At 39.2% G+C, this 27,916-nt stretch overlaps 1 protein-coding gene across 2 annotated transcripts in view; it reads left to right on the top strand.

Moving 5' to 3' along the window:
- The window catches only part of LOC139688631 (rho GTPase-activating protein 44-like), a 40,125-nt gene extending 23,179 nt beyond the window's left edge, over positions 1–16,946 (top strand). The window contains exons 12-17 of one of the 2 annotated variants that reach the window (XM_071586191.1): positions 2,645–2,891; positions 4,189–4,492; positions 10,737–10,911; positions 11,946–12,125; positions 13,600–13,913; positions 15,228–16,946. In XM_071586191.1, coding sequence (XP_071442292.1) covers positions 2,645–2,891; positions 4,189–4,492; positions 10,737–10,911; positions 11,946–12,125; positions 13,600–13,901 — 1,208 coding nt within the window. In that variant the 3' untranslated portion in view covers positions 13,902–13,913; positions 15,228–16,946. Of the gene's footprint in view, positions 1–2,644; positions 2,892–4,188; positions 4,691–10,736; positions 10,912–11,945; positions 12,126–13,599; positions 13,914–15,227 lie in introns of both variants that reach the window. The other variant, XM_071586190.1, reaches the window with a different exon arrangement.
- The last annotated feature ends 10,970 nt before the right edge of the window (positions 16,947–27,916 follow it).

Below are 27,916 nucleotides of genomic sequence, written 5' to 3'. Positions count from 1 at the left end.
CCCGAACGTTTGGTGTCTACATCTTCTCTACCCCCCTGAAAAAAATTGAATTGCATGGTGCTGTTCCAATAACCAGTTCATGACAGGGCGTTACAAGGTCTCGTTACAGAGGTTTCGCAAACAAACAATGCACACTTCACAAAGGCTGGGAGCCAACTACCACCGGCCTCAAGCCTTTCCTGAGACTCCCCTCCCTCGAACCTAGCCAGAGAAACTGCCGTCTGTCCGTCTGTCTATCTGGGAAAAAATAAGTCCTACTACTTTTGGGACAGACCTTGTATGTTGATATTCATTTGTTTTGAAAATTTTTGTTGATGCTATCACACTAGCAGAGCATACTTTGTGTTTCTATGAATGAGACAAGTGGAGAAAGAACAACAAGGGAGAATGTGATGGTAAAAGAAAAATCTCAACTCAACAAAGTTTAATGTCTATGAAAAGCTGAGGAATAGTAGGGAAACTTACATGAAATGTGTATAAGTAACAGAAGTAGAGTAGTAACTTCTGTGCAAAAACATTTTGAATGTTTCCGTTTGTTATTATTTATTGTTTACTTTTCATTCTGAATACAAATGCAGCACCCACGGGCAGTTCTGTTGCTGCCATTAAGTTCCATGTACTGCATGCGCACTGCAAAGTGAGTTGTGTTTTCGGTTATGTTTTTCGCGCATCTGCATATGTTGAAATTGTTTACTGTTTGGAAAATTATGATAGTGAAAAAGAATTGGTATTTATTACTCTACTATTTTCCAAGTAGTGTTCCTTCCACTTGAGTATGTAATTAGAGCATGCATGCGACTTCCAAAAAATTGAGGGTATTTCATAGATGGGTGTGTTTTAACTAAGTTTCCTGAGTAGCTGCAAATATGAATTAAACCACTGCATGGCTCAGTTAATTGTTGTGCAGAACAGAGTGAAAATGGAATTCATGCGAACACTGAGCATTATCCAAAATTATTAAGCGTTGATGTATGAAATATTAATGCTGGAGCTCTTGAGAAAGTATTTATGCTAAGGTAGAATATACTTTTCATAATACTGAAGAAATGAAAGGTTTTGCCATATGTCACCAACAAGCTATGAAATGAATATGACCAAGCCATTAATGCCGTAAATTACATACCCTTATGTAATGCCTCCCACATTAAAACTGCCCCTTGCCACAGAAGGTCAGCCGTGGTTTGCATGTTTTACCGATTTGTGCATTCAGAATTTTGAGTCTCTTCAAAAATAATAATATGAAACGAAAAAGTGCCAGCAAGAGTTCACTATATGTATATTTTTTAATGTTACTTGAACTTTCCGTACTTATTTAAATAACCCAAATGTATTGGAGTCTGCAGAATCATCAACTGATCCATTCTGGTAAATATTGTGATGGCCCACCCAATAACTCTAAGCAATTTTTACCATGCCTGCAGTGAGATGAGTGTTGCTATATGACCCTCTGTAGTTTCCAGCTTCACTCATATAAAGGAGGGCTTCTGTCGCCTCCTTTGGGTAATTGGCCGCCTATTATTTGTCAGCAGCAAGTAGACATGGCACATTCATAGTTCTTCATCGAAACGTTAGGCTATCTTATCCGAGGATGGCCCTCTCCATCCTTGGACAAGATATGGCCCAGTCCGAGTACCACTGCTATCATCCACAGCCACTTATTTGCTGAGTTCACTCACTCAATTTGCAGCTAACCTCTGTACATCTAGAGATAGAACCGCCGTCCACTGCCTGGTGAATACACCTGCTGGCTTAAACCTCAGCCACAAGTATTTATGCATCTGAAACATCTCACAGATAGTTAGAAAGCTCTATAACCTACCTTCAGTCATGTGTGTGTTTTACCTCAGCATTATTGTTGGCTTTTGATAGGTTGACTGAATTGGCACCGATTTTTGTCTTATTAGAATAGATAACTCCACTTGCGTTCTCACTTTAAATGGCTGTGGTGGTCATGATTAAAGGGAATCAAAAGTATAATTTTTTAATTTGCAACACTGTTTTTGTAGATTGTGTACTCCTTCAGCTTTGATTGGAATAGAACAGCATCTCACAGAAGATATTCAACTCTTGATTCAGTGGGGGAAGGTAGCTAGCTGTGTGATGGTATGATGAACTTGAGTTGGATCTGAGTTCTGTCCTCCCCTCTCGATGATTGTCACTCCCTGGTGGGAAGCTTTTCTTACTAGAAATTTTAAAGGCTAGCAGTAACTCTGATTTAGTATTTTTCTTGTTGCTTATGCCCTCTAAGACAATTTCCAAAAACATGATTCCGATAACACCTTTAAAAACTGATCTAAATATAAAACCAATTAGCCTTTGTTTTCAGAGTTTTCATGGCTTCATTTACTTTAACGAACGAACTATCACACCATTTGCAGATACACAGTAGTTTGCAAAAACTATGTTGAATTGCTTGCATATGTCACCCAACATTTAACATGGGATAATTATAGGATTTACAGAAAATATAATTGTATAAACTAACTCCTAAAGAATTGTAAACCAGTCATTGCATCAATCTGTTGTCAAAAATAACTTTAATTCACGAAGGAGTTTAGCGGTAACCCAAGGAAGGATGTAAAACAAAGACCTTTAAGTTCTCTGTTTCTCTTTTTCATTGCCCTCTCTTATCAAATGTCTCTAGATTTGGACTTCTACCAAACTATATCCAAGCCAGATGGCATAGCTTCGACGAATGGCAATGAGTTGTTTGGCCGGAGCGGTAGTGTAGCAGTGAATGGGATGACCACCAGTCTGACCACGGAGAGCCACCACCGCAAGGGCCACAACAGGAGCAGTAGTGGGAGTGGAGACGTCCTTCATTTGTCCTCCACTGCAGAGCCAGGCCTCAAGAGGACCCAGTCGGGCAGTAGCCTCTCTGATCATGGAAGGTAGCTGTTGGCTCACTCTTGAGCATTCCTTATGTTTGACCCGAACCACCTAAGGATATGATATTTAATGCACCCAAGGAAGTTAGTGAAAGCATCATTGTAGCATGCAGTACAACTTATAACTTGAAGGTGGTGAAGTAATGCTTCAAAATTTATTTCTTGGTTTAGTGTAATTGATATTAACAAATTAAATTTATAATTTTCTTATGAAAAAGCATAATGCTGATGACATTTTGTTGTTATTTTCTAATCAGTCATTAGCTGCTACATTTGCTTATCTGTGATAAAACTTAAAAAGTCAAATTTGGATGCTGAAGAAAGTTTCCAATTAGAAGTTGTTAGCTTTTGACACTGGTTTCTCTATATTTGCATTCAAGTTAGTGTGTGTGTGTGTGTGTGTGTGCCTAGAGGTGGGTATTCTTTTTCAACTTGTTCCTGCTTATAGACTGAATAGGATCCAAGTATTTTGATGTTAACACTCAATGCGAAGAAAATTGAATTGTTAAATTAAAAATGAACAGTGACCCATTTTCCAAGTATAATTCCAGAAATTCGACATAACTGTGCAAAAATGTCTCTCGGTAGCCCTGTTTCTGTGTGCTGAAGTGTAATTCGCAAGTTTAAATGCAATACTGCATGACAATCGTCTCTCTTAAGATGCCATCAGGTTATTTATCATTTTAACTTCTTATGTGACACTTAGTTTCTGTCATTACTTTGATATTATAAAATTTGTACCAAAAGAAACCATTTTCTATACCTTTACGAAAATCTCATATTAATTGAGTTTAAATGCCTGTGGGCTCGGAGTTTATTAGGAGTGATGCCGCATCCTGTGTCCATTAACAGAGGGGGACATCCCCGTTAGACCAATATGCATAAAGTTTTGTGATATCACCACATGTGAGATGAAACTAAATATGCCACATTGTGTTCATTTTCGATTTATTGTATGAATTTTTTTTAGGAAGTGCTTTCAATTAAATATTAAAACTCGGTTGCATGCTACTGACTCAAAACAGTGATTTTATCAAAATTTGTAATCAAGGCAACCAGTTTCCTTGCCTGATGCTGAAAAAAAATGCTTGGAAGGAAGTGTTTTTCGGACAAATTGGCTTGCGCTTGTATGTCGAAGTTGTACACTGATACTCCTGGCCCATATGTATCAGGCTGATTTTAGAGCACATTTTGGAGTAGGAAAATGTGGGTTTTTGGGCAGGGAAATACCGTGGGTATTTTTATATTGTGTTTTTATGCTATTATTTTCTTTTTTACACATTTTTGTCCCTGCTTTCAGTCCACCTCATGGAAGCCCCAAACCTATCATTCATCGAAAGAACAAGCCTGCGCCAGTGCCACCTGTGGACAAGCCAGAGAAACCACCCCGTCGAAGTCCCCTTGTATGCATTCCTAATGACGTAGCGATGAAGAAAGCGTCTGAGATAGCACCCCTGGCTCGTTCTGAAGAGGATGAAGAGGAAGACGATGATGATGGAGGTTTCAAAGGGTGCTCTGTGCCCTTGACGCAGGCAATAAGGGTTCCCATTGCTGCTCCCAGGACATTAATACCTGCCAAGGGGAGCCAGGAGGAGCTGGTGGATGTGAGCAGTGTTGAAGTGGTTGAGAGGCACAAACCTGCCGTTCCCGAGAGACCCCCGTCACTGAGGCCCCATCACGGGGTGGCCCCCACGACGTCCACTGCCCCAACCACCACCACCACCCCCACCCCCTCAGCTACCCCCATGATAATTTTGCCCCCAGGAGAGGCAGCAGACGTACAAGACGCGTCTACTTCCGAGGTATCGCCAGACGTTTGAAAAGATTTTCTAGGCTCTCTTGGCCTCCTCATGCCTTCAGATTAAAGCCCCCTCCATGTAGAAAACAACTAACCAGAGCCCTGGTAGAAGGTTTGATTTGCATTCCTTAGATTAGTTTGGAAATTGCATGTATTTTAATTGCCCTCGGACTAATTCGTTGTCTTTCTATAGAAATACTCGCCAGGTATAATCAAGTCGTCATTCCCTAGCATGGTCTAATGTACAGTGAAACTTTAATTTTACACATTCTAATTCTCACATTTTCCTTACCCTTTCCAAAAATCATGGATTCTTTTCACAATCATTTATTTCAAAAGTTCCTCAAAGATCAATTAAAAATTTCACTGTGCAATATCTTCAACGTTTTACATGCACGAATGAAATTTTCTCTGCTTGCAAATGTTTGAATCGTTTTACTGGAGTCTTTGTTTTACATCATGAGTTTTTATGAGCAATTTTAAAATTCCAAACAAGTTTTTCCAGGCTACATTGACAGTGTTGTTATGGACTTTGCAGTTGAAAGTACTGTGGGAGCATGATGTGATTACAGCATATGACGAGAATCTCTGTATTAAGTGTAATACCCAAGGTACAGTTTATTGCCTTATGATTTAATTAATAGTTAAGACTGCTTATGAAACCTACCCTGGTCATTCAATATTATGATTGATTCAACTCAACATGTAAACATGGAAATCTTAAAGCTGCAGTTTCACAGCTCTCAATTGTGCTGAAAGGACAATTGATAAAAAGACACTGCTGAAAAGATTAGTGGGTTTGGTTGGTGCATATTAGTCCACTTGTTCGTCAGTTCACAGCCATAGGAAGTTTCTTTCATATATTTTTTACTAAATACCCGTTACTGGAAGTTTTTTTCCTAAATATAGCTTAAAAAATTAATGACCAACTTTCCACATCATGTTGCCTGTGATAGTCGTTGGGCAGGTCATTGGATATAGTGTGATTGCAGTCGCAGATGTGAAATCATGAGCATTTTTTGGAATTAATTTTAATCTAACCCATTTATTTTTCCATTTAAGTTTTTAAATGTTGTATTTTTGAGAAAAGAATTGCTGAAAATAACAAATGCTGTAAAAAAATAACACAAGTTTTAATTTTTTTAGCACAAACTCATTCTTTTTGTCAATATATTTATGTATTATTTTATTAAAACCTTGAATGTTAGATGACTCATCTGCTTTAAATTAAGTGTATATTATCATTAATTTAATTTTCATTTGTTTGATTTCACAGTTTCTTTGATTTAAAATTTAAGGCCTTCTCTTCATAATTGCAAAATAGATGTTTCCCTGTAATTTGTTAATTCCAGGATTCAATTTAAACTGGAACGGCATGTGCCAAGACCAGTGCTTCCATGGCCATGACTATATTAATGAAGTATAAATTACCATTCTGATATTTGTGAGCATTTCATCATGGTTGATCATAATACATTTGCCTTAATTTTGAAATATAATGCTTCAGTAGGGGCGCCATGGATGGGCTAGGCAGTGATTCCAACACAAGGCTGAGAGTAGTATTTAGATTAAAGCTCACCGCATGATCTATCAAACTAAATGTGCAAACAGCATGGTATCAATTGAGGGCTTAATGTGAATACACCGTGTTTCCTGGTCCTTAAGATGCGCCCTGATGTTAGCACCTATGAGATGCACTGTGATTTTTCAGGTTAGACTTGATGGAATATTCTTGGATTAGACTGAAAAGGATCAAAGTATTAAGTGTCCACATTTAATACCAAGATTATGAAATTGTTACATTAAAAAATAGCACTATACAAACATTTATTCATCGTAATATCCCAGAAATTTGTCATCACTACTGCTAAAATCACACATGCAGTTATTTTCACTGGTGTTGTCACATTTGTTTCTTCATACAATGTGTCATCTTCACTTCCATCTGGTGGTTTTGCTAATTCCAAGTTTTTTTTAAAAGACTTCATGATAGTCTCACTTTTAACTTCCTGCCACGTTTCCAGAAGAGTGTTATTGTTCATTTATTTTTTGTTTTTCCCTCATTCTGGTTAGAATGTCTCCCTACGTAGGTGTTGTGTCTGATTATCGACTATCTGATTGCCGGTGTTATATCCATTTTGTTGGGGGACTTGGTTACAGTTAATTGCATTGCTGTTGTTAAGTCTCACCTGAAGTCTGGTGACCTCGTTCTATTATTTGAGTATCCTGGACATAGTTTACCCAATTAATTTGCCATTACACATATAATATGGTATCTATACCTTTAAAGATTTTATTTCATTGGCATCATTTTGCATTATTTTCAGTATTTGCTTTGATATTTCTAGGTCATCCTTTTTAAATGTACTATGGTCAAGTTCTTACGAAAAAAATGACTTCTCAATTATTTTATGACTTCATATGAATTGTAGGGACTTACTAAGTAAGCATGGTAATGTATATGTGGTAGTGCACATTGGAATAGAGGTGTAGTACATTAATTTAGGCAATGCCTAAAGTAGTGGCATTATGAAGATGGTGTAAGATTCATTTTAAAAGATAATGCGTCTGACTGCAGAATCACCCATTCAGTGCCTGCTATTCCTTTATGTTTTCTTTGAATCTAATAAGCATGTTTATAGAAAAACAAAAATTGAAATATATGCGGTTCAAAAATTGATTTATATTTGGTCCATAAAATTTGTAAACAGGCCATTGATGACTAGAATACTCAGTGCATAAAATCAATTAGTCATGATAAAAAAGTGAATAGTGATTGACATTTATTTCATGAAAGCATAATATTTTCACGTTATAGTTTTGCATGACAATGAACCAGTTTAGATGGATGAGTGATGTTCAAGTGAAGATTAATGCTGGAACCATTTATAGCGTCATACGAAATTGAGGACCACATATTTTTTTGCATCCAATTTTTCAGTTTTTGGCGGGAGTAATAGAATCTCTGAAAATACAAGTATTGCTTGCGTTTGCTCTGCTTCAGCTTGTAGGAAGGCTCTTGACTGCTCAGCATAAAGATAATGCTGTGTTTTTTAAACATATTATTTGCATACATGTGATACTGGTACAAGCAACATAGGCAATGTGGATTCATAATAGCATGGAAACCTTTATAAAATGTGAAAGCAGGAAGTGTTAATTCTCTTGTACTTGTTCTCACAAATACATACTGCTAGATCTAGGGATACATCTCCATAGTGCGTGTCAAACAAACGTACGGTGGCTGAATTTTCCAAACCAGGGAACCATACCATTAACCATAAAAATGGCTTTAGAACTCGACAAAGTCTTTGGGAGGTAAGGACTGGTTTTAGAAAAGAAACATATTGAAACCCGAAAACTTCGCTTAAGAGTCCTGAATTGTGGCCACTCTAAGCTGGATAATCATCGTCACTAGGAACACTGCAAAGGGATACCACAACACTAGCAAATTAAGAGGGCAGCTGCTCCAATGTACATATTGTGAGTTACCTTTTTTTTACTACGTCTCTTACTCTTTCTCACTATGTTACTAACAAGGGGATATTTCCAGGTGTCCAAGGCAGAGTATGTTTCAGTTTTGACTAACTTGCCTAATGCCATGATTATACTTGCCAGAAACTTTTCTTCTTAATTTCATTTTGTATTAATTAATCCATAAAGTAATAGGGCATCAAATAGGCAATTGCAGCTTAACAATTAAGTGCGAAAGGTTGTCTTTCAATCTGCTATCAATCACCAAAAATCAGTAGGTTCATCAAAAACCCTTGCGTGACATTCGGCCACTTGTTTAGTTGGTGACTGAAAAGGAAACCTAATTAATTATAATAAAATAAGTGAACAGTATAAGTTTTGACATAATCATTTGTCAAACTCATGGAAATATAGGGAGATATGATATATCATTGATTATTAGGGGATAATTTTTATTTCAATCCTCCAGGAAAGCATGGCAATGATCATTTTGTCCTTTGTATTATAAATTAATTATAGTTATAAAAGGAATGTATGTGGATCTTGGATGTTTACCTTAATACAGTAATGCATCTTATAGCCACTTCTTTAAACCAATTCCTCTTAAACAGCTGAAATGAAAGGAACTCTTTTAATTTCAATTTGTCACTTTGTTGAACTTCCACAACCTATTGTCTCATTGCTGTCTGCGTCTGGTCTGTTCTATGTTGAAGAATAATCTATTAAAACGATAAGCATGACTCAGCATGACTTCCACATTCCAATTGCTTTACGTGACCTAGGGTTGGTTGAAGATCAACATGAGGAGGAAGGCACACAGAGAGACGAAACTTGATTGCTTGGTGAGGCTTGAAAAGAAATACGGCTCTCTTCCCACTCCCCCCTTCTTAGGGACCCAGGTGTCTCCCACCGCCCATGGCAACCCCCCTTCCATCCCATGCACTGGGCTCCCCACGCTCCATCCAGTCCCCTCAATCCCAACCCCCCCTTCCTCTCTCTCCCAAAGAGACACCCCAGTGGTCCTGATCATGTGTGTGACTATCAACGGATGGTTTTCATCTTCAACAAAACATACATTATGTGAAATAAATGTTTAGTAGAGAAAGTAAGTTATGCCACTACCTCAGGCAGTTTCACACGCTGCCACCGGGCATATCCAGGGTAGCCCAGTCCAGTTAGGAAAGTTGAGAATCATTCAACTTCTTAAATCACGTGTTAGAACTAGGGAAACTGTTGAAACGGTCCAATTTTCATGAAGCAGTCTGGACTTTTATATGGCACTTGGAAGACCAATGAGAATGATATTTGTTTTAGTTGTAAGATGTGCCATGGCCTACAACCCATGTGAACTCATGCAGCTCCTAGATCTGATAGCCATTAAGGGAATGTAGCTATCGAGTTGTGAAGGTTATGGGTATCAATTATTTCTCATACTCATGACGACATTCAGAAATAAAGTTCTCAAACTACTAGGCACCACATGGCAACTAACGTGGTATGCTTGTGCGCTCTATCCTTGGTGCCAAGGTGAAGGGTTGTGGGGCATTTTGTATATCACGAGTGGCTGTCACACCGCTCGTCGTGCCGTGATGAGAAACGTTCTCAGACAGTAAAATGCTGCAAGGATGAATGCTTGATCACATGATGCTACCTTACGTACATTATCATGCTGAACTGTTCCTTTGAGCTGACATTTAAGTCTGCTGTACATGCACATGGTTCTAATAACCTCATACCCTCATAACACAGGTGCCTGCAAGTTGTAGGATTTAACGGAGTAGTAATAATGATATAATAATACTTTCTCAGAGTATGCTTGCTAATGATCTTGCTGTGTGAGCTGCTCCTTTTATAGTTCTAACCATTGCTGTAGCTAGCTCCCTTTTATTATGTTGTTCAATCAAAGAGAAAAGTGAAAATCACAATGCATGCCCTTATCACTTAAGGAAATACATGGTTGACCTGCCCTTGTACATTCACTGGTGGTGGTTATGGTTGCTAGACATATCTTATGTTTTGGGGACTGGAATTATTTAATGTCCACTAGATTTTTACCCTTCACATTTTTATCCAATATTAAGTAATGTAATTGTGATTGGTGCATATTTATCAATGGCTCATATTAGTTGCTGTAATATAAGGTTTTCATAATTATTGTGAAGAATGTCATATTGACTTACATGCAAAATCTAATTTTTCCAAAAAGGAAACATTATTTATTAAAAAGTAATTTTTAATTATTTCATGCCAAACAGTTAAAGGCAGTCATTATTTCGTGAGTTTCATTGTTTGGCTTTTTTCTGTTTGCCAGTTGGAATTCTCTGTTTTATGATGATTATTTTGATTTGAAACTGGTTTGTGACACTCACGAACCTAATCTGAAGCTTGTCCTAAATCTTTGAAACTCATTTTTTGAGATGGATGGAATATTTAAGTTCACATTCTATAGTTTTAGTATGTTCTGATCCATTCTGTTAAGATAAAACCTTGGCTGGTTACTTATTGCATGTCATAACTTTTCTTTTAACCTCGATAAAAAATTAGCATTTTATTTTCATTTTGGTCTATTTTTCCAGTCAAACATTCGTCCCATGTTGGAGAGAACGTACATGTACTCGGTGGATAAGCAGCAGGTGGCAATAATCCAGGTTGGAGGGGAGAAAGGGGCAACCGTGTCCAGTGAGCAGGAACTCCAGAGCAAGGCCCCATCGGGTGGGACCCTCCGACCTATCTCCAATCCAACTGTGACTGGTGAGCATGCATAGCCAGATACATGGACATTTGAGGAGATGCCAGAAGTGGCTGGAGAAATTTGGTGGGACAACTTGGATGAAAATATTTTGGTGGAGCGCTGAATGGAAGGAAGGAGTAGTTCTTTTGAAATAAATCGGTCTAATTGGAGTAATTTGAAAGACTGCTAAGCATACATGTTTCTTTGTCTGGAGAATATTCTTCCATGTGGCTCATTTTTCATTTTTTCTCCCATTCCCCTGCTCTTGGAATTGGCATCCAGATGGACACAAACCCCTAAGCGAGGTAACCGACAGTAGGGGGATGCGATAACATCACGTATAGGGAGTGGTGGTAGATTTAGAGGATGCAACCGACCGACAGCCGAGGTCATTTGCCCCATTAGGGATAGGTGAGAAGGGAGGAAGGATGGAGAGAAACCCAGCATCAGCCTACTCTTATCAAAAAAGGCCGAGTGGTGTGCAGTTTTGCGTCCCATCTGATGGATGGCGTACTCACTTGAAAGTGCTCTCCACAAAGCACCTCGAGTGCTTGGGGGAGACCTCTTTGGGATTGGGATGCCACGGAAAAAATATCTGCTGTCTCCAGAATTCGAACCTGGGTGGGAAACCAGTATGCTGGCCACTGCACCATCCTGATCCCCCTCATGATATAGGAATGGGGGAAAAAATCAGTGTAATAATTAATAATTTATCTGTAAATGTTACGCAAACTTATTGGAGGAAAAATGAAAAAAGGGGTGTTAAATTTATGCCGTTTGGCCATTAGAATATGCGAAAATCTGAACGCCACTGTGATGATATAAACATTGGCTCTAGCAATAGGGGGCAATGTTGAATTTAGATTTTAATTCTTTTGCCACGATTCACCTATCACATAGTGGCCAGAAAACTAGAAAAACTGATTGGAAATGCCTTTACTTATGGACCTTACGATAAGATGTAACGTCTAATTAAGTGCAGCGGAATCTCTGGAAAAGGTTGTCCTTGTCACCCAAGAGATCATGGCATTGATGTGTGTCCATTTTTTTGCAGAGAGGAAGGACCATGTCCCAGCGGAGAAGCCAGAGAGACCTCCGAAGCCTGAGAACCTCAGTAGTCATATGAGCACATTGGAGAGGCGTCGGTCCTCCAACTCTAGTCATAACCGCACAATGTCCGATGGCAACATAGCTGAGAAAGAAAACACAAGCCGTAGTGATTCAGAGAAACAAGGTGAGATGGCTCGTCCTCTTCTCCATTGCACCTTCAGAAATTTCCATCTAGCCATCCAATTGGGAAACCAAATTGCTGGGGCAGTATGTTTTTTGATAAATACAGTACTGCAGTAATTTTTTAGGTAAATTTTTCAGAGGCTTGTGCGCATCACTGTATGCAATGATAGGCATTGGTGTGACTCTATGCATAAATGGATAGAGTTTGTCCTTTAAAAATCGTTTGACCTTTGCTGTGCAAATAATAAGTCAGGTGTGTTATGCTATTAAGTGCTCCAGCACAGCATCCTACTTTGATTGAAATTTTAGGAACTAGTCATGCCTGCAAAACTGCTGGCAGAACAGGGAAGAAAATTATGCTTGATAAACTCCAGTCATGAATCACTTGGTCCATACTTTTTCAGGACTTCAGGCAACCTCATGCCCAGTGAAATAGTTACTGGAGTGTGTGTGCCCAGAAGTGAGAGATATGGAAGACTTTGGTGATCTTCAATACACATTTTTGTCATCTACCTCAGGTTACGCTTTTAACCTGTTGTGTACCAGGGTATTTAAATCCCTTATACACACCTTTTATGATGGAGATCTTGAAAATGTTCAAATACATCACTAATAATATTATAAATGTCTTGAAAATGAAAATTTGTTGCCCTGCTTTTACACTAATTCAAATAATCTCAGGATAATATCTTTGAATAATACTTTGAGTGGTTTTTTCCTTCACTTTCCCTGCAGTAGGCATGGGATTATGTTTATTCCCATTGAGATACTTGCTTTGTAAGCCCCACTCCTCATCCATGACTCCTGGTGCTCTTCCTTGAATGCTGGTGGAAACTCATATTATTTATGATTCATTGCATAGCCTTCTGAAAAGAAATAATGTTAGCTGAGGTTTGCATTTCAACTGATGGGTAATTTTTAAATTTTGAATTGAGACAATGAGCATCTGGTTATAATTGAGAAAAGATGGTATTTTCTGCCTCTCGGCCTATCCAGTTGCAATTTTTTAGGCTGTATACTTTTAGTTGATCTTTGATTTACTACTGCTCTGCAATTTTCCATCTTGAAATATATTTTGGGCAAAGGGAAAACTTTTCAGAGAAATATATTTGAAAATTTGTATATATTGAAAAGAAAATATTTGTATATATTGTATTATATTTGAAACCTTTGAAAATTTGTGTGCAAATGTGAATACCTAATTCTTATATTTTGATGAATAACTCTTTAGATCTTAAAGATTTGATCAGTTGGCGTTGTCCTACTTTGCAAACCACTATCAAGTTCAGATTGGAAATCAAAAACTTTTGATTAAAGCTAACTCCGCTGTTCCAAGGTAATTGTGGTTGGTTTAGGCTCCTGAGGTATCACTCGAGTTCTTTCATCTGTGTTCCACAAACGGCATTCGTATGCCATAGTCCTCCTTCCGACGGCCTCCCCGGCGAGTGTCTCATTGTGCTGTTCTCATGTTTCAGTGGTCTCAGGCAAGCCCCCTCTGCCCGCCCACCAGCCTGGTTCATCCGCTTTCACATACCCAGCGTCTTCTGCACCGAGCTCAACACCTGCAGCAACCCAAGCGGCCAGTGCAGTCCATGGCCCCGTGGTCTCGCCTTCCCTGCCTCCCAGTTCGCCGAGGGTGGTCGCACATCCCAATCGGCCTCCCCGGCCCACCCCTCCCCCTCCTCCAGTTCCCACCCCGACCTTCACCAGTTCCTCTTGCCAGACCCTGCCAGTCAAGCCGAGAGCGGCGAGTGTCTCGGAAAGCACCGATCTCTGATATACTGTCGTGGTGAGTGGAACATTTGCGAATTTTCATCGAATAAACTCACTATTATTTGCTCCTGCTTGCCCTGCCCCTCTCCCCCATTCCTATCCAATTTATCCTGCGCTCTTCTTTTTGTGGTGCAAGGCCATTTGCATGTAGGTAGATCTTTATGCTACAGTTCATCAATTAGTGTGTTTTGTAAAATAAACTCATGCTAAATCAGAATTAATTCCTCTGATGATCCATAGTTATCCTTCTCATATCGACATGCCTTGGAAATAATTGTCTTTATCAATTTCACCACCAAGAAGTGATTGTGAAGTCATTTCATTTTTTGCAAGGAATCCAAAAGCAGAATATCACATGTCTCTGGCAGATGTCCTCTGTGGTTTCTCAATCGCCAGCTTGTCTATGATTTGACAGTGTCACTCCATTCCGTGGAAGCCACTTCTTATGGTATTCTTGCGTGAGTAAAATAGTGAATGCCAGCATGTCATCCTCTCTCCACGTCACTGCCATTCCACACCTACATGATATATTATGCTTGGGGTCGGTTCTCTGAGTCACATAGAGACAGTTATGTCATGAGTATTCAGCTCTTTCAGATGCAGTTTTATTATTACTTGTAAACCACTCTTCTTATAATCTACTATAAACATTGTATGTTGTGTTTTTTTGGCCTTCATCAAATGAGTTGCAAGTTTGTGCTATTGATCAAATTTTGCCTACATGTACGTTATCAGAATTCATACTGTCAAAGTCCATCATCAAATTATTAGTAAATGTCTGTTTAATTAACTAAACAAATTTCAATAGAGCATGATAATGTGACAGAAAAATATAAAGGAAATGAATTCTATGGTCTCGGGCTCAACTTCGTGGAGGTTCTTGTTCATTCAAACGTTAAAGGAAATGTTTAGAATTTATTTTAAATCAAATGGAAAATATTGCAAACCTCCATTCTTTATGTTGCATTCATTGCATAGCCGGGTGAAATTGAAAGAATTTTGCAGAGGCTGTAATTTGAGCCTGTGGGTGAATTTTTTCACTATGAATGGTGACAAAGAATTTGTTTACATTCAGTAAAAAATTGTGTGTGTTTTCAGTTTGCTAAGCAAAGCACCACGGGAAATATCACCCATATAATTCTGCAAAACATTCGTATGATTGATTCTCAGTCAATTCTGGAAGTTGATTGCTGAGGCACTGTGTCTCGTTTGAAACTTGAAATAATAAACAAGTTGATTGAATTTTTGGGGAGACTACTAGCGTTTGCCCGATTCTTTCATTATATTGTTAAGCTCTACACTTCAACTTACAAATGTACTTCTCTTTCAGCCTTATTTATGATTCAGTTCCAGTCATCATTTAAATGTGAAGCTGAAGGAGGAAATTGATGAAATGAGGAGGATCCATCAGTATCAGCCACGTGAAGTGCCAAACATTTTAGACCTAAGAGAGATGCCGCTTGAGGACAAAGGGGGAGGGAGAGAGGGGGGGAGTATTTTTTTTGAGATGCTTAGATGCAGTTCATGCTTGAATAATGTGATTTTGGAGGGTGAACTGGAGAGCTGAATTAATTGCTTTTAAATAAGTTCCTGGAGTTTTAAACGCTGCCACGAAAAGGGTAAATGTTAGCAGGTTCCTGCTGCAGTTGTAATGCCATCCCCCCATCGCGTGTGTCATTTAGCCAGGAACTTACATTTGGACAGGGGCGTCCTTGTATTGTGCAGACACTTTTTAGATGGAGGACAATTTTGGAAGAATTTTTCTGCTTAGTTTGAGTGCATCTTATAGGTCAAGAGAAATGGCTAACGTTTATATGAAAGCACTGAAGTATGTAAATATGCTATACATAATTTGCTTCTTCTTTTCAATGCACAATATGTGGACGAGGTGATTGTATAAAGTTATGTACGTGGAAAGTCTGTGAGCGTGAGGCAGGTGAAGTAACACCTGTCAACACCTGTCCACCATGCATCCTAATATTTTGTTGTGATAATTTACCAAATTTTATTTTGATTTTGATACTAATTGCATAGAGCATTTGGACAGGGTTGGCTTTAAATGATTCAAGAGGTATTGATACGTTTCTTTATGCATAATTAGGGCTAGATATAAAAACTTTACTTATTTTTCACGAGCATTTTATCCTTCTATTTGAAGACTGCATAATTTCCCAAATATCAGGATGCCTGCGAGATACCTCAGTGAAGTTAGGCAGTATATATATATACATTAAATATTCTTGTGATTCTGTACAATTTATATTCTTCAAAGTTTAATAAAAATGTTTATATTATTGAGGACTTGCAACCTATAAAATGCTCTTTGTTCTGATTATAATTTGTTTAAGATCATGCTCGTATAAGACAGTGACATCTGAAGAATGCCATTGTGTATTATGTTAGCAAATCATAATAAAATTATTGTATGTTCCTAATATCACATTTTTATTGTTTATTGATTGAAATGAGTGTTTATATTGTTTATTAATGCCACCGATACTTGCCCATTGTGCTTCTGTTGCTGTGCTGTTATTGCCTTTGTGAGGCAGTGCAATTTTAATTAGTGTGTACCAAATCAATATTTATGGAGAAATTGGTTAATAATAAGTAGTTTGTTTATTTTATATTTTATCGAACACATTTGACTACTGGCGCTTATGACTCTTCGCCACAAGACTCGGTTTCATAATTATTCAATTTGTTGTGGTAATTATCAGCATCAGTGACTGAGGAATAACAGAGATGTTTTTCACATTATGTGAATTGATAATGCAGTAATAATTTTATGATACTTTTCCTAATGTGATCCAATTTTTATAAATATTTTCTTATGCAATGTCTTTCGTAATGATGTAAAATTAAAAGATAATTGATTTGATGACTTTGGGTTTTTGTGAAATGGGAACTCTTGTTTGTGGTGCATGTCAAGAGGGGGGAGGTGGGGGCAAAGAAGCTCTTCCATGTGCTGCTGGCTTGGATAACTTGGCATCCATCCATGGTGATAATGCTGGATTGATGACTGACCCTGGAGAGAACTTTTTTTGTTCTGTGAAAGTAATAAGGATGTTGATCTCTGTCCAAAAAGAGCAGTGCTCCGGTAAGAAAACCTCAATGTTTATATTTGCAACTGTTGATGGTCGGTCATGTTGATGCATATATGTACATTTTTGGAACCCTTTGATTTCTTTCATTATTAGCCTCATCTGGTGCACAAAGCTTCTATCAGTTTTTAATCTATGTATTTTCTAGAAGGAGAATGTGCTTCTCCAAATATACGTATATAATTTTAACCATAAGCACAGCTATCAACCCGAAGGTCGGTTTGGTAGGTGATGGTAGAGTTCACCCAGTACTAAGCCCTATACGGTGCGTGAAATTCACACATCAGGGTAGGGGGGCCAGTTCCTAAATACACTGTGCCGGTTATGGTTTCCCAGGAAGATCTGGTACCTGAAAAATCACATATCTTGGGTGGAGCTTCAGGGTACCAGAGACTTGCCTGGGAATCGAACCCGGGACCCTCTGGTCAGTAGTCCAACACTCTACCCACTGGACTATCACGACCGACATTTATATTTATCTATGTGTGTGTGTATATATATGTAAATATATTTCGCCACACAAAATTGGTCGGTACCCTCTTGAATCAGTTCAAACATTGCCGCAAATGTGTTACATTTGTTTTTGATCGGTATTCAGCAAATGCGGCACCCACCTTGCGCAGAGCTTTCGCATCCCTAATTCTTTGGGCAAGATGTTTCGCACCCTTTCCTCAGATACCCCCCCCACGGCCTTAGCTATCTCACTCACCTTCACTTTCCGGATGACACTTCCCCAGTGTCCCTGCTTCTTGTAAGATGCAACTGAACGAGTGAGAGAAACAACCCACCAAAGAAAAGCCCTCAGTGCAGCATGTGTAGCCTCAGGGAAGTCTTGTGGTTTAACTATTCCTCCCTGTGAAGATCGATCCTCCAATGGCAGTCGTCTGGTGCTGATGAAATGCGAGAAATGTGGAGGGGCGAGTGGTGGGCTGAACGACAAGGGAGACCACATTGCTGTGCTAGACAACAACCATTAGCCAAGTAATAGCTTTCTTAAAGGAATCTAAAACTCATGTAACATGCAATTGATACAAGGCACAAATCATTTCTTGCCTTAATGGTACATTTATGTCGTTAGTAAACTTATTTGGTTACAGTTTCATATCTTCCTGATGAATGTATTGGGTTATGAGAGGTGCTAAATGACCTTGGTAGTTCGTGCTCCTAAATCAATCTATAACGATGAATACTGTGTGATGTAGTAATCGTGATTGATTGATGGCCTGTGATCCGCCATGTGCAGAGGCCCATGAAGGGGAGAGGAATCCTGCTGGTGGTCAGTTTTGTCTTTGATGTTTGAGGGACATCTGATGGTCAGACTCATTCCATTACTGGATATGCGGGGAAAGGTTGATCCTCTGTCTAAAATCAATTGCTCTTTCCTTTTCAGTGTCATATTCGAAAAAGGTAAAGGCTACATCATGTGAGGACTACAGGACGATAAGTTTGATATCCCACGCAGCTAAAGTTGTTCTCAGGATCATAGACAAAAGGCTAGAGAGTAGGGCAAATGATTACTTAGGGGATGATCAGTTTGGGTTTAGGAAGGGGAGAGGTACATGTGATGCCATTGCAGTAATGAGATTATTAATCGAGAGGAATATAGAACACAACCAGGAGGTATTTGCATGTTTCGTAAATTTCGAAAAAGCGTGCGATAGAGTGAATTGGGAAACACTAACGAGTATTCTGCAGAAAATAGGAACAGATTGGAGGGAAAGGAGGCTAATTCGCAACCTGTACATGTCTCAGAGGCTCAGGTGCGGGTGGGAAACGGGGAGTTTGGATGGGCAGTGTTAGGAAGAGGTGTAGGGCTGGGTTACCCTTTATCACCGTTGCTGTTCTACCTGTATGCAGAGGAAATGATCAAAGAGGCATGGGAAGAACTCGAGGGAGGAATGAAAGTGGGCGGGGAATTCGTAAAATCAGTTAGGTTCGCTGATGACCAAGCTTTAGTTTGTCAGTCAGCCAAGGGGCTGCAAGCATTGCTGAGTGAATTGGAAATTCAGTGCGACAAGTATGGGATGAAAATCATTATTAATAAAACAAAGGTTATGCAGTTTTCTAGAAAGAAAAAGGCTAAGCTAAAAATTAAAATAGGAGAGCAAAAACTAGAGCAGGTAGAACAGTTTATGTATCTCGGTAGTGTTTTGGACCAACACGGTTAAAGTAGTAGGGACGTAAGGAGAAGAATTGTGCTAGGCAAAGAGGCCTTCACAACGAGGCGGGAGTTGATGACAGGGACTGTGAGTAAGGATGTTAAGAAAAGACTCGTAAGAACTTTGATATGGAGTGTAGCTATGTACGGCGCAGAAACGTGGTCATTGAAGCAGGAGGAATGACGTAGACTGGAGGCTTTTGAAATGTGGGTGTGGAGAAGAATGGAGAAGGTGAAATGGACAGAGAAGAAAACAAATGAGGAAGTACTTGGTATGGTGCGCGAAGAGATGGGTTTGTTGGGAGAAATCCTGTGGAGGCAGGAAAAGTGGATGAAGGGGGTATTGACCGGCAGTGGGATGTTGAAGACTGTAATAGAGGGGAGAATGTTAGGCAAATGAGGAAAGGGAAGGAACAGGATAGGGATGTTGGACGGGATGAAGGGAGGAAGAAAGTACTCAGAGCTGAAGAGGGGTCTGATGTAGAGTAGGATACTGGATTTTGTGTTTTGTTGGGAGTCACAAAATGTTTATTTAGTAGCTGTGTCCATCCAAAAACCTACCTTAACCAGTAGATTACCTAATAAATAAAGAGCAAAAACGTCACAACTCAGCCCCTCATAATACACAGATGCATTAATATTTTATGATAATAGTATTTCAGGCAATATCTTGCAATTTTATACTTTTGCAGTAGGCCATCACTAGTACTGAAACCACCCTGAGTTAAGGTTATAATCATAAACTACTCTAGGCAGTTATCTTTGGCTTAGTTTGGCAGAACATAGAGATTGTTGTTTTCAATCGATATGTCAGAAAGTTTAGGATTGGTGTACTGAATATCTTAATTCATGGCGTATCTTTTACAAAAGTACCAGATATATCAAGCACATTTTTTGTGGTTCACTCTGACCTATATATTTTTCATTTTATGAAGTACTAGCTGAATACCCGGCTTTGCACGGGTTAGGGAGAAACAATAATATAAATATACTACATAAATAAAAACAACAAATTATAAAGTACAATAATACACTACTTCATACAAATTTAAGAATCTTTTTTATTTAACACCTGTTCATAAACTACATTTTTTGTTTCATATCCAGGAGAAAGAATATATAAATTTTTAGGCGAACCTACTCTGGAGCAAGCAACATAAAGTTGGCCGTGGCTAAAACATGGCGATCCTAGATCAACACCACAAAACTTTAAAGACTGTCCCTGTGATTTATTAATGGTAATTGAAAAAGCTAGCCGGACTGGAAACTGTAATCTTTTAAAGTTGAAGGGAAGATCAGTTGGGATTAGAGGTATCCGTGGAATAAAAATTATTTCACCTTTTCCTTTTCCAGTTAAAATGACTGCCTGGATTATATTTTTCATTAATTTTCTCACACAATCGTGTCCCATAGCAGTTTTGGTGGATCTAAATTTTGCAATAAAATGATTGGAGATCCTACTTTAAGTATAAGGTGATGTTGTGGCAATCCAGCTGGATCAAGTGAATGTAGGAATTCCGTTGGATAATTGACGGCTTCGTCAGCATCCACTATGGTATCAACCGATTTATATTCAATCACGTCTCCTGGCAGCATGGCTAGTATCTCCTTGTTAATTTCATTAACATCATCGTTCTTAGGAGCAAGAATGGCTCTTTCTCGCAACCATTCTAAATTTTTATAATTTTGATTAGCGTTAGGATAGACTGCTTTTATCATATCGCGGACAGTTTTCACCGATACACATAAATCTGATGACAATTTTATCATACCAGATGCTTCAATAACTAATCCATCTTATCCAATCTCCAAAAGTTTATTTGCAAAATTTTGAGCATTCCCATCTCTTAAGAGGATTCGCATGTTTTGTTTAAGGCTAATTTCTTGGACATGATTCCATAGAACAGAATGTTTTAAACAGGCATAAATTTCATCGGCTGGAGTCGATTTTGGAATGACAGGCAGAGTTTGACGGAAGTCTCCACACAGGAGTACCAGAGCTCCTCCCATTAAACTGCAGTTTCCTCTAAGATCTTGAAGTGTTGCGTTGAGAGCCTCAAGAGATTTTTTATGAGCCATCATACACTCATCCCATACTATCAATTTACATTCTATAAGAACTTGTGCCTGGCCGCTTGTTATATTTATATGACATGTGGGAATTTCTTGTCGGGAAATATTAAGTGGCAACTTAAGGGTAGAGTGGGCTGTTCTTCCTCCTTCCATTAATGTCGCTGCAATACCTGAAGATGCAACGGCTAGAGCAATTTCTCCATGAACCCTGATTTCGGCGAGAACTAAATTAATTAAAAATGTTTTTCCCGTGCCACCAGCAGCATCAAGAAAAATGATACCTCCTCCTTGTTTATCTACTTGATCCATTATTGTTTAGTATGCGAATTTCTGATCTTCATTGAGAAGTGGCTTTTTATCCGCGATGTATGCTTCTAAGTCTAAGACATTGCAGCTAGTTTCACGTATATAATCTGGATAAAATACACCCTGTTGATCTTGTACAGGTGCAAAAAGACCGAGTTCCACTAAAGTCTTGTTAACCATGGTGATACACTTTTCCTCCAAAATAATCAAAGTTTTATTAAAAATGTCGGAGTTAAACGTAATATCCAATGTAGGATTTTCATTTCGAACTTTAGCCAGTATATCGTCACTCATTGGTTCTTTATATTTTTCCCATAATGTTTTTGGGTTAGATGGATTACAGGAGGTTATTATGATGGCAAACAAAATTCGGATTTGTCCTGGAAGAGAAATCAAACTGGCCTCTCGCAATGAGTCATCCCAGTGTTGATCTCCTTCTAGCAACCCTAAATTCTGGCAAGCTTCTCTGAATGTCTCACATATTTCTCCGTTTACCGTTCTTAATTCTGCAAATGAGCGAGGTCCTCTAATGGTATGTAGAAGCATTCTTAAAAAATAACATTCGGCGTTGTTAGGATGGACTGTGTAGACTCGGCCCAATGCGTCACATGGATAAATATTATTCTCAGGATCAAAGTTGCCCATTTTTCTTCTACAAAAGACTTTCCTTGATGTATTCCACGTATAATATCTCGGCAATTCTGAATACAATAGTGTTCTTGCAAAAGTATCCTGCTGGCATAGTTGGAAAAATGCTGTTTCTATGACAGCAAAAAAGTAAACAAATTACATACATACAAACAAACACTCTCCTTTATATATATAGATTATTACCTTGGTTATCCCTGAGTCAAACTTTATGCTTGCTTACTTTGTAGACCACAAAAAATTTTATTCCAAATTTTCTACTCTTAGAATGCATTCCTCCCTAAGAAATAACCATTCTATATCCATAGAGATCCATTTATTGCAAATTATTGCTCTAGGATTAACGAGGAGGATAATTTTGTGTGCTGTACATATATACAGGGTCCATACAATAAGTATCATGACTGGTTCGCCTCAACGGAGTGGTGGATGGGGGTCTCACCGGTCGGCTCGGTAGATGGGTCCCCTGCCGCTCAGGCATACTTTAGTTCAGTTGCCTCGGGGCATGTGTTGAGACAGGAGGTGGATATTTGTGACGTGTGATTGTTTGTGGTGTCGTCGCGCCAGCATGGAGCGCATTGTTGAGCAACGCTACGGCGTGAAGCTAGGGAAATCCGCATCGGAGACCCTTGAACTCATTAAACAGGCTTATGGGGATGATGCCTCAAGCCGCACAAGAGTTTTTGAGTGGCATAAAATATTTAAGGCAGGCCAGGAGCTCGTCAAAGACAAGCACCATGTCGGACGCTCGACGACCACTCGAACCAATGCTCAGGTGGCCAAAGTGAAAAACGTTTTGGACTCTGACAGGTGTTTAACCATCGCCTTTATCAGTGAGGAGACCGTCCTTCCAGTTGGAACCATCCACACCACTGTAGGAGAGGATCTTGCGATGAGGAAAGTGTGCGCGAAGCTGGTGCCGGAAGTCTTGAGCGAGGAACAAATACAGACAGCAGCTGCTGACAAAATTCGGTGTGGCAACGTTGCCTCACCCCCCTTACAGCCCCGACCTGGCTCTACCTGACTTTTTCTTGTTTCCGCGAATAAAAAGGAAGCTCAAAGGATGTCGGTTCGACTCCATCGAGGTGGTTCAAGGGGCGACGACAAAGGCTTTCAACAGTATTCCGGAAACCGACTTCCAGCGGGCTTTTGACGAGTGGCAGACGTGCCGAACTAAGTGTATCGATGCAGGAGGAATGTATTTTGAAGATTATTAAGCCATTGTAATGATAAATGCAATAAATTTTGATATTTGTAACCAGTCCCGATACCTTCTGTACGGACCCTGTATGCCTATTAAAAAATGAAATTTTATTCATGCATCCAAAAATTGTAAGGAGTATTATAATAATTATTATTTGACCAGGGTATGTGTATTATGCATGTATATTATATAGGTCATGTAAAAATAACTCTTATGTAAGATAAAAGTAGTCAGTTTAATATAAGTACAAACTTTCGTCAAAAGGCAAAATTCAGTATAATACTAAAAATGATATGCATTTAAATTAACCAGAATTTTAAGATAAAAAATCAACTTAAGATTTGCACCCCTTATTCTAGGGTTATTTCAAGGGGGGAAAGTGGGTCCTATATGCTGGAAATTACGGTACATGAATATATTAAAATAAATGGCATGTAATTACTGCATACAAGATAATGGTATTTTTGCTTTATAACTGTGTGAAGTTTGAGATTTCCCTTTGGTTATCGATTATTAAGTTTCAAACCTGAATAGATCGGGCTCTTGCCGAGAAGGTTCAAATAATGAGTAGCCATTCTAAAGTCGGGAAGCACTGATTTTGTTTTCTACATCTACATAAATACTCCACAATCCACCAAAAAAGGTGTTTGGCAGGGGGTGCAAGCTCCAGCTGGAATAAATGAGGGAGAGGAAGGGTGTTTAAAGGATTAGGAAAAGGGAAAAAATATTTACTAAAAATCTCTAAAAACACATGAAAATCCCACCACGTACATGCTAGAAGAAAACATTTCCAAACTAGTGCTAATTTCACCCATTTTAAAAGTTCTCTGGTTTCATAAAAAATAGGAATAAAAGTGAACTACAACCACTTATGTGATAGACGACCACCATTACGAAGACAGGTCAAGCAGAACTGCAAAGCAAGAAGCGGAAAGATCTCTTAAGCCATGACCGTACAACTTGTGTTTCTTTTTCTTGAATTAGTGACAAATTAATGAAGCTATATTGTCTTCATATTCTGTTGGCATCTTTGGTGCTGTTTTAGTTTTCACATGAAGGTCATCTCTCTTCATGAATCGTACACCATGATGTTTACCCTGAAAAATCAGCGAGGTGTCTGTTAAAAGTAATCACCCCTAACATAACAGGCAGAGAACGTGGCACCCTGATGCTGGCAGTAGGCCATGTGAGTCATTACCCAAGCGTAGAGAGATGGAAGAGGGAGCTTGAAAAAACAACAGGGAAGGGTAGAGAGCACAATATTAATCTACGAGGGTGGTCCCTAAAGTACCCGGCCTGACCGAGAGACGGCGGTATATGTTTGAAAAATACCACTGTATTAGAATGTACAGGGCTCTTCCGGAAAATAAGTGTACTGACTCCTGGGCTGGGCGCGCCCAGCACCGCTCTGACGGGCTGCGATTGGAGGGGGGTATGTTGGCAAGCGACGCTGAAAAAGGCAGTCGGCTCTGAGCTGTGGTGTAGTGAGGAGCTCTGTTAACGCGAACCTCCACGCTCGACCCACGTCACGGAACGCGATGCCGAAGCAGCGTTATTCCATCAAATTTGCGGTAAAGCTTGGGAAATCGTCTACCGAAACTGTCGGTATGATTAACCAGGCTTACGGGGAGTCAGCCATGTCCAGAAACATGATCTTTCGGTGGCACAAGATGTTCGTGGAGGGCAGAGAAGAGGTCGACGACGAGTCTTCGAGAGGTTCCCGATGATGCCTTCGCGGGAGCGTTCCAGGAATGGGAACGCCGCTGGAACAAGTGCATCGACTCACAAGGGTCCTATTTTGAGGAATATTAGCTTAAGATATGTAAAAGTGTAATAAATTTTTTTTCCTGAGCTCAGTACACTTATTTTCCGGACGAACCCTGTATGCAATCTATAAAGCATATATCTCAAGTTTGAAGATGCTACATTGTTTAGTATTTGATTGGCAGCCATCAATAGTAAACATGTTCAGTGAATTTGTGTAAATGGAGAAAATTGGTCATCGTTATGTCGTACTATACTTTTACTTGAAAGGCCTCAGCCCAACCAATATAAAATCTGAACTGGATTCTACTCTTGGTGAGTCTGCTCCTTCGTTTACAACAATACTATATTGGGCAGCAGAGTATAAACGAGGCCGTCTGAGCTGTCAAGATTAGCATCGCATTGGTCGACCAAATGAGGCGACGACTCCAGAAACTGCGAAGAAAATTCACAAAGTGATACTGGATGATCGTCGACTGAAACTTACAGGGTACTAAAGGAAAGGCTTACAGGGTACTAAAACAACTAAATAAAGTACTTGGAGGATGGTCAATTTGGGTTCAGGAAGGGGAGAGGCACATGTCATGCCTCAGCAGTAGCGAGACCTCTAAGCGAGAAACATGTAAATGTCGCAAGGGGCGTTTCTTGTGCGACACAAAGGGTATCGGGAAAAGTCACGTTAAATACGCCGTCATACCAAAAACAATCGTACATTATACAACATCAGTCATATTACACCATTTACATAAGTATAGGCAATTGGCTATTATGAATGGCTGGACCCTTGGTAACCTAACGCGAGAAAGGACAACATTAGCATGGCAGAACATTACGTGGAACGGGGTAAAGGCAGGATGGACGCGGTCAAGAAACTAGTAACCCAGGCCCTCGTCCGAAGGTGAGGTCCAACGAGGAGTGCGGGAGCGGCGAACGCTGTCACAGACACTGTAACCCGGGCAAGACTTGGGAGATTCGGAGGAGCCAGGAAAGGAGTACTATGTTTCATACTTGCGAAACAACACATTCAGGATGCATTTGTATATTTCGTACATTTTGGGGAGGCGTTCGATAGAATACATTAATTAGAATTAATGAATGCATGTGAAAAAATAAAAGTAAACTTGAGGAGGAAAAGAATTACCTGTGACATGTACATATCTCAGGCCACTCAGATACTATTGGCGGATGGCGAGTGAGAATGGGCAGTGTTAGACAGAGAGGTGAGGCAGTGGGGCCCATAGCATTTATCACCTGAACTTTTCAATTTATATTTGGAGGAAATATTTATGGAGGCCTAGGAAGAATTATTGTTAGGAATGAATTTCGGGGGGAATTCATAAAATCAGTTCATAAAATTTCATAAAATAATAATAAATAATAGTTAATAATAAATAATAATAATAATACATATAATAGTTCATAATTCATAGAATTGCGGATGGTAAAGCTTCAGTTTGCCAGTCAGCAAGAATTACTGAGCCCTTTGGTAAGTCATTACGATGGGTTTAGAATGAGAATGAACGACAGCAAAACAAAGGTTATGCGGATTTCAAGAAAGAGAAAGGCCAAGTTAAAATAGGACTTGGATCAGGTGGAACAGTTCACCTATCTTGGAAGTGTTCTGGATCAAAATTATGGAATTAGTATGACATAAAAAGAAGAATTGCATTCGACGAAAGGAGCTTTCACAAGGAGAAGGAAATTAATGACAGTGGCGTTCAGTAAGAATGTCAAGAAACGGCTCATCAAAACTTTGATTTGGAGCTTGGCTTTATGCGGCTTTGAAATGTGGTCACTGAAGTAAGGCTTGGATCGAAGGCTTTTGCTTTCAGCAGAGAACGATCCGAGGATGCGGAGTGACCAGAAAGGAAAACAAACGAGGAGATTTTTGGGTGAAATCCGAGGGTGCAGGAAAGATGGGTGCAGAGCATTTTGATCGCCCATGGGATGATGTTGAAGACATGACATTATGATATATTGAAGGGAGAGCGTTGGGCAAACGAGGAAGGGCAATTTGTGGACGGAACGAAGGAAGGAAGCATGCGGACTTGGAGAGAGGGGTTCAGTCTATTGTCGGATGTCAGTTTTGTTGGGAGAGGCAAGGGGATATATTTTTGTGCCTTTGAATAGGTACACAAAAACCTACCTTAAACTATAGAACATCAATAATAATAGTGATAATAGTAATTCATCTGCATTTTCAGAGAAAAGAGAGAGTCCAATGCGTATATATGTTCGGCACTCATCGCCCACTCTGTCTTCAGTAGTATTCAATCCTGCACGCTCAATATTTTGTTTGTAAGCATCCAATCAAAATGATTCATGATTTGGCCTGTTCGATTAGAATCGGGTTATTTATCGTTACAATTTTTTTCGCGGTACCTTATTTTCAAACCCTAAATAAAATTTCGTTAATATTTTTACAAAATACAAAATATGAGTTACATGCCCTTCTTTTCCGTCGTTCTCCCCGTTCCCACTTTATCTTTTGTAGATTAATCTATCCAATATTTTCCTAATCGGTTCCTCGTGTGGATATTTCCCAATTTGATGGACGATATGCAAATATCCAAAGATAGCTTCCAATTCGCGTCTTTCCTCGGCATAAATTGGGCAATAAAAGACTGTGTATTGACCTCCTCCATCATGCATTCACACATGTTCTCCTTTTTTCCCTATTTTCTTGAGGTAAGATCTAAACTCCCCCGTCCGATTAAAATTTGCGTAATTTATTTGTAAGTTTTGAAGTTGATCTTCATTCTTTT

This window comes from Hetaerina americana, unplaced genomic scaffold (assembly GCF_022747635.1).
Source record: "Hetaerina americana unplaced genomic scaffold, ioHetAmer1.1.p SCAF_21, whole genome shotgun sequence".
Classification (NCBI taxonomy): domain Eukaryota; kingdom Metazoa; phylum Arthropoda; class Insecta; order Odonata; family Calopterygidae; genus Hetaerina; species Hetaerina americana.
This window is presented reverse-complemented; position numbering and strand designations above follow the sequence as displayed.